Source organism: Urocampus carinirostris, chromosome 3, assembly GCF_059441175.1.
Source record: "Urocampus carinirostris isolate Australia breed hairy pipefish chromosome 3, RoL_Ucar_1.0, whole genome shotgun sequence".
Classification (NCBI taxonomy): Eukaryota; Metazoa; Chordata; class Actinopteri; order Syngnathiformes; family Syngnathidae; genus Urocampus; species Urocampus carinirostris.
In genome coordinates, this window is record NC_142351.1 from 17,495,172 (window position 1) to 17,506,201 (window position 11,030).

An 11,030-nucleotide genomic window follows, 5' to 3' on the forward strand; every position below is an offset into this window, starting at 1 on the left:
GGTGGACACTTAAGGTCTCTTCAAACAAAAATGAACAGTTTCTTCGCCAAAATCATCACACTACACAAGCGCACAAGGCTGAGAAAATTATGTATTTTTGGCTAAGAATAGAATAAGTGGAATTCATCTTTTCTTTGCTGCTAAATGCTATTGCACTATTTTTCGTCACACTACAAATTAGGCATCTCCCAAGCACTATCTTGTAAATATTTTGCTTATTTATCCTGACTTTCATTTTATTTTTTCTCATGTTCTTTGTCATGTTTCTTCATCAACGATGTGTTATGAATGAAAATAAAGGACAATTTTAATCTTAATACATTAAAATCTGATAACAGTTTCTTCTGATTAATGCGAACTAGGCATCACCATGAGAGGGCACGTTGGATTCTACGAAGTTGTCAACTGTACACAGACGTAAACTTCATTCGTATGGTCAAAATCATGAGGACTGGCAAAGATAATTCTCCGGGGCACAGTTTGAAGGGGGCAGGAGAAGAGCAAGACCGAAAAATAACTGCTGACAACATTAAGGAATGGACTGGTGCCAACTTTGCCACGACCCAAGAACCAGGCATTGACCGTTAACAGTGGAGAAAGCTGTCCAGAGTTGGGACCTCGTTGGTATCCCGAAACCCATGCGGTCAAGGGATCCTTGAACCGTGAACTTAGATATATTTCTGAAATAACAGACAAAAATGTCGATATGCTATAACAGTACAAACATATGGAGTTTAACCAAAATAGGTGCAGTTGACTACCAACACTACGCCCTCAAAACGGGCAAAGGGTGATTACATATACAATTTATAGGTTCATTCCCAAAAAGCTAAATTCAAAAGGTAATATTACAAATGATCATCTAAGACACTGATCATTATAAAGGCTCATTTGCAGGGTTGGGTAGGGTTACTTTAACTTGATCACTTTCAATTACTTTTGGATTACTCCAATACCAAATATGCTAATAAAAGACAAAAGAAACTAAATATGAATAAAATTATGACTCACAACATGTGGTAAGCTTTCTCTCCTGTCTTTGATCTCCGGCAAAACTAACATAAAATGCGACAGAAACAAAATGAAAATAAATCCAAACAGCTTGCCAAAATCATTTTTGCCGTTCCATGTATTCCGTTACTCCCCAAGCCTAAACAAAATTTAGTAATTTTATTCATATTTAGTTTATTTTGTCTTACCAATATAAAACAATTTCTAGAAATCTTTTTCATTGTAAATTTTTCAGGAAATCTAAAACTCTAAAACAATCACCCATCACTAAGTAAAATATTTCCAGAACCAGTCTGCAGATACCCTAGTTGTACTTTGTGGACTAGCTAGGACCCACAGGCACAGTTAATTCTATTGTATTCAGTGAGACAAACATGGTTTCACCCAAAATAATGTGAACAAATTTAATTTAGAAGTGTGGGTACAATTGCTAGCCCTCAGCAACCGAAAAGCATACGTATGAAAAATGTTGCCCACACAATTATAAAACCTTCGTGCACTTGAACTCTGATCTACAGCCAATCCACTGACAACATACTTCTGACATTTTATTTTTTTTCCTGTCTGTACACTGACATACACTAAAAATAAAATAAAGGATAAGATACAAAGTTGTTTTTAATGTTCTCGTAGATCATACTGTATTCGTCTCGTTTAAATTTGAGGGAAAATAGTGAGACTACATATTTTAAAAGCCACAAGTGTGTATTCTCTTAAGTTTTACAATCTCCACACCGTGGCCGCCCGTTCAAGAGACACTTTCTGAATGCCATCAACACTCGGACAACACAAGGAAAACACAGAATAAAGGCAACGGTATACTGTACATTTCAAACTTTGAACTTGAACACATCACTTCACATCTGGACCCAACCTACTGACAAAAGGCAACGGAAAACACAAAAAGTTTTGTTTGCGTGTTAAACTTCCAATAAACCGAAAACTTCCCCTTTTGTGTGCGATAGCACGTATGTGCATGTAAAAGGCATTGTAATAAATAAAACAAAATGGCACAAAACATGTGTGGACAACGTGAATGGAAATAGGACATTTTGGTGGAATATTCACAGTACTACTTCATTGTATTCAAGACAAGAAACAGCTCGACAAACAAAAAGGTGTCGACTAGCAATAACCAAAACTAAAAGAAAAAAAAAGGGGTAGCGGAATTATGGAATAAAAAAGGATGAAACCGATAACGTCCGAGTCAATATATCATTTGTATTTACAATCATTTACACGTTTGGGGTACCCACGCGTGGACAGAATTGAGAACGCAGTGACAATCCAGCACATTGTTAGCAAGCAAAGTCTGTTGTGTGTTGACCGACGACAGATTCACAAATTTCATATTTGGATTGCTTTGTGCCAGAGTAGGTTCCGACGCAACGTTGGTGGCTAATGAAAGCAGCTGAAAAGTTCCCAATACACACCCCCCTACGTTTCAAAAGGTTTTCACTTGAGAATGCAAGTAGCAAAACAATCAGAACATAGATAATGCACTAAATAGAAAGGATGTAAACATCACAACTCACTGTTTATCATATCAGTCGTATAATTGGCTCTACTTGCCAGCTTGATAGCATCTTTGTCCTTTCCTTAAGGCATCGACAGTTGTTTTTTTTTTCCATAAATATTCCCGATTTCTTGGTGACAGTGCAGTTATAGGATCTCCTCCACGCCATGCGCAAAGATCATGACCAGGCCAGGCTCCAGGATCATGTCCTCTCCCATGTGCTGATTCTCGCAGGCCATCACCACCACCGCCTGCTTGCCCGGGATGCGCTTGGCCACGTAGTTTTCGTAGTAGCGACGGTTCATCTGCCGCGTCTCCAGCGAGGCAAGGCCTTGCGGCCAGTTGCGTTCGTGAGCGTTCTCGATCAAGTCGTTGACGATGGACAATGGGCAGCCGCTGTCGATGAGGGAGCGCTTGATGACTGCCTGCAGGACTGCGTCCGGGGTGGAGATCATGCCGCCCCAACGGGTCACCCTGGCCGGCTGCATTGAGTTCACCCACCTACAAAACATTACATCCATCGTGAAATGATAATCCATCTTCTTGTCTAGGTAAGATCTTGAGCTGGGTTCAGTCTTAAAATGTCAAACATTAAGTCGGGCCAGCCAGGCTTCTCTCTCTCAGTTTTATTTTTTCCATCCCCATTCGTTGAGGATCTGCACAGCATGCATGTACTTTAGTTTTATTTGAAACAATAACCAATTTTTTTAACATTATAAAAAAATTGCGAAGCACTGCCATATTGTGAAAGGGTTTACGGAAATTAACGATTTTTAAAAATGTTCAAACTACAGAGCAATTTTTAGGAATAAAAATGCCCTAACATTATTTTGCATTATCATTCGGCTTAATTGTCCTTATAGCATACACCAGTTGCACATTAGCAAAAATTACAATAACAGTAATGACAGATCCCTTTGATCAGTGAACAAGCAGCAGACAACCATATGGTCACTAACTACAGTGCTGGAAAAAAGAGCGAAGTACTGATAATAACTGATGTTTTGAAAAAGAAGAAAGAAGTACTTACTCCAGGATCTCGTTGTACTCTATGGTTTCCTCGAGGTTTTGTAGGTTGGGGTTAGCACTGCGAATGGCTCGCATGTACGCCTTGAGCAGCTGGATATCTCGTTTCTAGAGTGAGGAAGTAGAAAATTGAGTATGTTACACAAAAACTATGTTTTTTGAGTGTCTTTCCAATACCAATATATAAATGTAAACCAGACTACTTTATCAATTAACAGTAAACTCAGTAGTGCCTCGTTTGTCTTTCCCTTAGTATTTCAATATATGTAGTAATTACAAAACGTGTGTTTTAATAAAGCTTGATTGTTGGCAAACAAATTCAAAAGTCTTGATTAGACACAAATAAATTAGCAAAACTCCATCTTGCTGCGCTTTCCATTCTCCTTAAATTTACCCTTTACTCTAGCAAAGTGCTTTTACAATGTGGGTACGAAAGTACAAATCTTTCACAAGGCTTAGAGTGAGCTGGGAAAGTAAGGGACACAAGCCCCTTTTCACCAAGTGAGGTTGGGACCATCCTAGAGGGAACTGTGTGACAACGAAAAGCATAGATGCGCGGAAGATGTGTTTGCGTGACTGAAGAAAAAGAATAAAAGAATGAAGTCCACTATTATGCCGGCATTCTTATATATATACATACACATACAGATATACAGACGCTCCCCTACTTACAAACATTTGACTTACGCAAAACAGTAGATACGAACATTTTTTTCTGAATGTCGAAAAATATCCCGACATTGGTGTAAGTTAGATTTCGTATTGCGTGGCACCTTTTTCCGAGTAGAGGACAGTGCTGTAGTGCTTCGTTCCGCCGCGAAGAAATCAGGCTTCTACTTCCTGGTTTGTGTGCACAGTATACACATTGCACTGTATCCCTAGCACGCTAAGAACTTACACATTTTCACTGTTTATTATCTCATGCGTCCATTCAATATGGTTGGTGTAAAGTGCTTGATGCGGTTGAGAAAATAGTCGGATCGCCTTTTTTGTCCATTTTTTACTACGGAGGAGGAAGTTGCCTAACTCTTGCAAAAGTAAGTTAAACTTAACTTTTTTTATCTTTATAGTCAAGTCAGGTTTATTTGTATAGCCCTTAATCACAAGGAGTCTCAAAAGCCTTCACTTCACAGGCCACAGAATGTAGACGCCTAATGTGAAGCTTTGTTTTTCAGTTCTATGCTTTATTATTCAGCCTGCTTTGTAACGTTATAGAGCATATTATTTTATGAAATGTTTTTTTTTTTTTTTAGTACAAAACAATACAGGTTACTGCCTTAAACATACTTGTATAAACCTCAAGCATACATTCCATACAAAATATAGCACTGGAGCAAATTATAAACAAATTCAACTTAAGAACGATCATCCGGATCATCTCGTTCGTAAGTAGGGCAGCGTCTGCGTGTATATATATTTACCAGTTTCAATGTTACTGTATTGATGTGAATGGAATAAAAGATAAAAGAAGCAAACAAAAAAAACTACGACAAACAATTGTGGCATATTTTACATGATGATATGGGCACAAACGTAATGGCATGGTAGGCAGAAAGTATGTTCCAGATTCCTAAAGATCGTCTCTGAACCCCACCAAAGAAGTGGAAAGAGAAATATAAAGTAGTAGTCGAAGTTACTATATCAAGTACGTTAAAAAAAGAGCAATTGGTTCTAAAAAAAAATGACTAATAACAAACAGGGACATGAACTCACTTGTTCGCCCAGCTGGTGTTTATGCTCCGCCACAGTTTTTTCCAAATCAGAAATTTTGCTCTGCTGCCGCTGGACGACACTTCGCAAGTGTTTAATGCAGTTGTGGTTGGGCAACTCATCTTTGGGCATCTCCAGGCTGTCGGTGAAGAAGATGAGTTACTTTGAGACCCCATGAGGTGATATCTAGCATGGGGCTCCACTCAGATTGAAATTGACCGTCATGTTTACACACAAATAAACACGGTAGCTCTAACTATAGTTAATTCCGTGCACCTTATAGTCCAGTATCCCTATATAAAAAATATATGACAAAATACTTTTTGGGAGGTTGCGCCTTATAATCTGGAGCACTTTATAGATCAGAAAATATGATAATATAAAACACCCTGTTTACAAAGATGAATGAAGTAGTCAAGGAGATAAATGAGAAGAAGCGAATGCAATGCACTGACCCGCATCCCTCTTCACAGTTGACAGGCCTTTTGGGGTTGTGCTCGCAGTCCTTGAGGTGTGACTGTAGCTGGTCCAGCCGGAGCGTAGCGGTGCACCCAAAGGTGGCATTGTCGCAGCTGATCTGCAGCTTGGACAGCATGTTGCGCATGATGCGGGGCACGGGCCGCAAATGAGCCAACGTCACCACCGTGCGGTCCACAGGGCAAATTTGCTGCTGGGCGAACCACTGCGTGATGCAGGCATTGCAGAAGGCGTGCTCGCAGTGCGGAGCCTGCAACGAGAGCAAGACAAAACACATTAGTGTTACCTCTTTATACGAGCACCTTTAAACATTCGGGACTAAAGTTTTATTTGCAACAAAAATCGTGCTCACTAAACAAAGGAAAATCAACTTCACGAGCAGTTACAGAGGTTACACCTAGAGACTGCTAATCGCTATTTATCAGTCACTTTTAGGAGTTCGAGAAAGAACCAATCATTTTTTAATTATCTCATATGAGGAATATTTGCTTATAACACGAGCAATTCGAGCTACAAGCACAAATCATTAGGATATATTACATAACTATCAACCTGTACGTTTTTGCCGTACAAAGTACATTTATTATGCATTTTAAAACGTGTACGATGTACAAGAAAATCTGTATGAAAAACCCAAATTTGTCAATTATGGGTACCATCCGGTATACACAGACTATCACGAAACGAAGCGAGTGGTTTGATGCTACTGTGCACATGCCTAGGGATTTCCCACTGCATCATTCTGATCATATGTGAACAAAGCGAAAGCAGAACAGTAGGCCTACATTACAACATAGTTTTGAATTTTCTTTGGATACAATCATCAAGCCGCAATGGCCGAACCTGAATTAAAACGCCGAAAGTTAAATGGAAGAGGCAAGCATCACAAAGAGTGGGAGCAAATGTCAGGACGATACGAGGGATTAATACATGCTTCGAAGAAAGGTGTGGAATATTCGTATTGTGTTGCTAGCAAAAAAGACGTGAAAGTGGCTGCATACAATAGAGAACACTGTAGTAATTAAGCAACACATGTTTTTTCAAAATTAAGAATATGTACAGAATGATATAACGAAACACATGTACAATATAACATGTTAAACAACATAAATAAACACGTTTGACAAAAAATATGGTGTGAGATTATTTTGTATTTTGTAAGGGAAAATACGACAGTTTGTAAGGGCATGGAGCCGTGGAGGTTGACAGGTATGATATTATCAATGTTTAAGAATAACATGGGATCATTATCAAAAGGGGGGGATAAAAAGTTATTCCACTATTCACCCATTGGACAGTTGATTGGGACTCATTAGGGCCTCCTTTTTTACTTAGCATTGACTTAAACAACACTTAAGTCAGCGTGTGAACAGTGACATTATTACACTGTGGTAATTACATTGTTTGGCATTCCTTCTTTCCGGGGATGTCCATTTATAGAAAGATTCTTGTGCTCCTAGTGGAGGATACACCCACCAATTGAGACAGTGTTAATCATTAGATTGGTGTAATTAGAAAAAAAAAATTGGAAAAAAGGGTGTTTCTGTCTATTCCTACATGTGCATAATAGACTGCATGCACGAGATGTAGCAAATTTTCTTTTACTAAAGTCTTGTCTTTAATTGTTTCAAGCAACTAGGTTGCTCTTTGGATAAAAAAAAACATTCTTTAAATGTCTGTTAACATAGACCTGTGTAATAATATCAATAAAGATATTCAATAGTTCATGTTTTGTGCTTTATAATGTTAACATTGGATAAAAAGGTTCTGACCATAGACATTAAAGAGTATCTCTTCCGGCCAGAATTGATGTGCCGGCAGGTTTTTCGAACACATTTTTCAGTGAGAAAGAGGCTTCTGTCTCAAAGTTGTAATTGTACAGAAGAAACTCAAGTGGCCTGAACATAGAATCAATAATAATAATAATAATAATGCACAGTTTGTTGTGAAATATCCTTGACATTATTATTGATTGTCCTATGTTTTCATACCTCAAATTTGCTCATCTGCACCACATAACAATTGCGATGGTCAGAGCACCAAATCCCAACTACTGGACCACTAGTGATATAAATGACACAAGAAAAGGCATCATGTTTCATTTCATTGTCACATTGTTTTTAGTCATGGTGCCAGAGATCAACGTTAGAGAATAGGAAAAAAAAAGGAAAATTGCCCCGGAAGATATAAAGGCAAAGAATCATGAAGATGAAAACAACTCTTTGGTGTATCTGATGAAGAATCAGACTTGGAAGGACATTAAATAAATACATTGTAAATTTTATGTTGGTATTGTGTTCATAGTGTACTTTGTCAAAAAAATTATTCTACTAATGGCCGCAAATATTCCACATTTGTTCCTTACAATACTTAAAATGGAATAAAAAAAAATTATATTAATGTTATAGTTATTGTAACATGGGAAAAGCACAAGGAAAATAACATTTGTCTCTGATAGCGTGAATAAAATTAGTGTGATGACGAGATAAAATCGAATGCCTTTTCATATATTACCTATACCACTAGTGCGTCAGTGGTTAGGATTTAGTGCTCTCACTGCTGGGACCCGGGTTCGATTACAATTAGATCCTAACTGCAAAATTTGAGCTGAGAAAAAACAAAAATGTAGACCCGATTTTCAATCAAAAATTGGAGAGGCGTTATACACAAATAAGGATGGTATTTATATAAAAAAAGCAAATGCAACATACAAATTAAATACCATCTTGAGATGGAAAATAAAAATCTCACTTCCATCGCATATTCGAGCTCCATAATATTATGTAAAAGTCCCAGGTGACTTACCTGCACTGGCTCTTCAAGGACGCCGCTACATATCGGACAAAGTAGGTCTTCATCCACCTCCCCTTGGAACCTTGTTACGTCGTACCCCATGGTGCATCACTGGCACCGACCACCTCCTGTGATGTAACACCGCAAGTGTCATTTTTTCCAAAGGCAACTAAAGAAAAAAATAAACTGCCATAACGTTAGAAAATGACAGCAGCTACCTTACTCACTAAAACCTTGGCGTACTTCCATTCAGTTGGTGTTTGGACAGGACTCTTTGACCTCCGTGTGACTGCGAAAATACATATACCACACACACTCACAAACATGTCATGGGTATTTAAAGTTTTTGCTTTGAATACTTGCCGCGCAATGTTATCTTTAAACGAAACGACTCAATTGGTCTTTGAATAACGAAGAAACAGAATGTCTTGAATACAATTATTCTGCAAAGGAACAACCCAACAATTAATTTGGGACTGGCAATAAAAACAAAAAGGGCAAGCTTCCATTAGAGGGTGTGAATAACCAGCTTGTTGTAATTGTTTCGTAATCTTTTTACATTTTAATTGTTGTTGATGGGAGTCAACTGTTTGCAATGTTGTGCACGGTGAATGAGCGTTTTAGGAGGCAGTAAACACACAAGTCACAACTTCTTCCTCTACATATTTTTTGTACAAAAAAGTCGACATTCCAAGGTTGCAGATGCTGCTAAAGAAGACATGTACAAAGCGGCAAAGGATTGTTGCCAAGTGTGTCCAGACTAACTGGTGCACAGATTGGTCTCTGTTGTAGGAAATGAACTATGCCGTAAGTGTCATTTTCAGAAACTTGAAAAAAATAGATCGTTTAATTTCTGTACTGTACTGTCTCGATTACTGTAATGCACTACTCTCCGGTCACCCTAAGTCCAAAATCAAGAACCTCCAGCTGGTACAAAATGCTGCAGCGAAGCTTTTAAGTTAGACAAGAAAGTTAGATCGCATTGCCCAGATTTTAGCTAACCTGCATTGGCTCCCTGTGAGCTTAAGATGTGATTTTCAGGTTCTGTTTGTAGTATACAAAATCATGCATGGACTTGCTCCCTCATATCTTTCAGATTTAATTTCCCCCTATATTCCGGTCCGGAGCCTTCGCTCTGAAAACGCTGGTCTACTAGTGATCCCAAGAGCCAAGAAGAGATCCGCAGGCTCGAGAGCGTTCTCCATTCGGGCCCCGGTGCTGTGGAATGCTCTTCCCCCTGAGATTCGATCTGCAACCTCAGTGGGAATGTATAAATCTAAGCTTAAAACACACTTCTATTCTATTGCATATGACTAACCTATATTTTATGTTGACAATGTCTGTGTATCTGTGTATTATTTACCCTCATGTAGATTTTAGATCCGGGGATGGTGTCATAATAGTCTGTGGTTTGCAACAATCTGTGGTCCGTGCAGCCCCTTTGAGACTCTTTGTGATTAAGGGCGTCACAAATGAACATGACTTGACTACTGTATTCATAATGGGACATGCCACACAGGCAGGCAGGGTGGCAGGTGATGCTGCTTGTGCCCCCTTCTTGGTCCAAAGACACCCACTTTCTTCACCTCTATCCCATTCTCCCGATCTCCGAAACGAGCTCTGCTTAAAAGCTAGCAAGGTGTCCCTATTGTGGACAATCCGCCATCAAATGGATCGCGAGTGTCCCCATCCTTAGCCGCGTTTGTCCATTTCACACGTAGCAAGCTAGCAACTTGGCGACGTCGATGCTGTCGCTGTTTTCCTCTGGGCATTAGCATCGAAGCTAACAAGCACGAGCTACAATATGACAAAGCTTCTCGAAGACATATTGCAGCACACCCTAATACAAACTTGATTAAAACTTGTAACAAAGAGACGGACTTACTTGCTGGTGCTGTAAAGCCGCTGCCGCTGAAAATTTTAGGATAATTGTTCCCGTGTAACTGTTAGCTAATGCTAGCCGCGTCCTACTGCGCTACAGCATACGCCGTCCGCGTCCGTCATACGCCGATTGAATATGACGTCACGACGCAACCTCCGCCAAGAGAATGGCAAAACTCTCATTCAATTGTGGGTGGAGATATAAAAAAGGCAATGTCAATTGATCATGGTTCCAAATTGGGATGTGATTTAACTTATTTAAAAAATAGATTTAGAAAAAAAAACATCATTTGGAGGACCAAAGTACGGGTTTTGTCATCTCATCTCATTAGCTGCACCGCTTATCCTCAGTAGGGTCGCGGGGGTGCTGGAGCCCATCTCAGTAATCATCGGGTAGTGGGCAGGGGACACCCTGAACTGGTTGCCAGCCAATCGCAGGGCACACAGGGACAGACAATTCGCTCGCTCATTCACACCTAGGGACAATTTGGACCGGCCAATCCACCTGAAATGCATGTCTTTGGAATGTGGGAGGAAACCGGAGTGCCCGGAGGAAACCCACGCAAGCACGGGGAGAACATACAAACTCCGCACAGGAAGTCCGGTAGCTGGATTT

At 39.5% G+C, this 11,030-nt stretch overlaps 1 protein-coding gene across 2 annotated transcripts; it reads right to left on the bottom strand.

The window, feature by feature from the left end:
* Positions 1–1,546: 1,546 nt before the first annotated feature.
* rnf41 (ring finger protein 41) lies at positions 1,547–10,585 on the bottom strand. Of its 2 annotated transcripts, XM_088330893.1 has the most exons (8): positions 10,419–10,585; positions 8,897–8,976; positions 8,752–8,822; positions 8,546–8,661; positions 5,719–5,990; positions 5,267–5,402; positions 3,558–3,661; positions 1,547–3,028 (listed from the first exon to the last, which is right to left on the bottom strand). In XM_088330893.1, the coding sequence occupies exons 4-8, from the start codon at positions 8,633–8,635 to the stop codon at positions 2,674–2,676; spliced, it is 957 nt and encodes a 318-aa protein (XP_088187019.1). In that variant the 5' UTR covers positions 8,636–8,661; positions 8,752–8,822; positions 8,897–8,976; positions 10,419–10,585; the 3' UTR covers positions 1,547–2,673. The 2 variants fall into 2 exon arrangements, with proteins under 2 accessions (XP_088187019.1, XP_088187018.1); XM_088330892.1 differs by lacking the exon at positions 8,897–8,976.
* Positions 10,586–11,030: the final 445 nt, after the last annotated feature.

Excerpts from the sequence above, each read along its gene's own strand:
- rnf41 (XM_088330892.1), bottom strand. The coding sequence starts at position 8,635 with ATGGGGTACGACGTAACAAGGTTCCAAGGGGAGGTGGATGAAGACCTA. Across the intron at positions 5,403-5,718 it reads AACTGTGAAGAGGGATGCGG|CCTGGAGATGCCCAAAGATG; the intron begins GTCAGTGCATTG and ends CTTCACCGACAG. Across the intron at positions 3,662-5,266 it reads AACACCAGCTGGGCGAACAA|AAACGAGATATCCAGCTGCT; the intron begins GTGAGTTCATGT and ends TCCTCACTCTAG.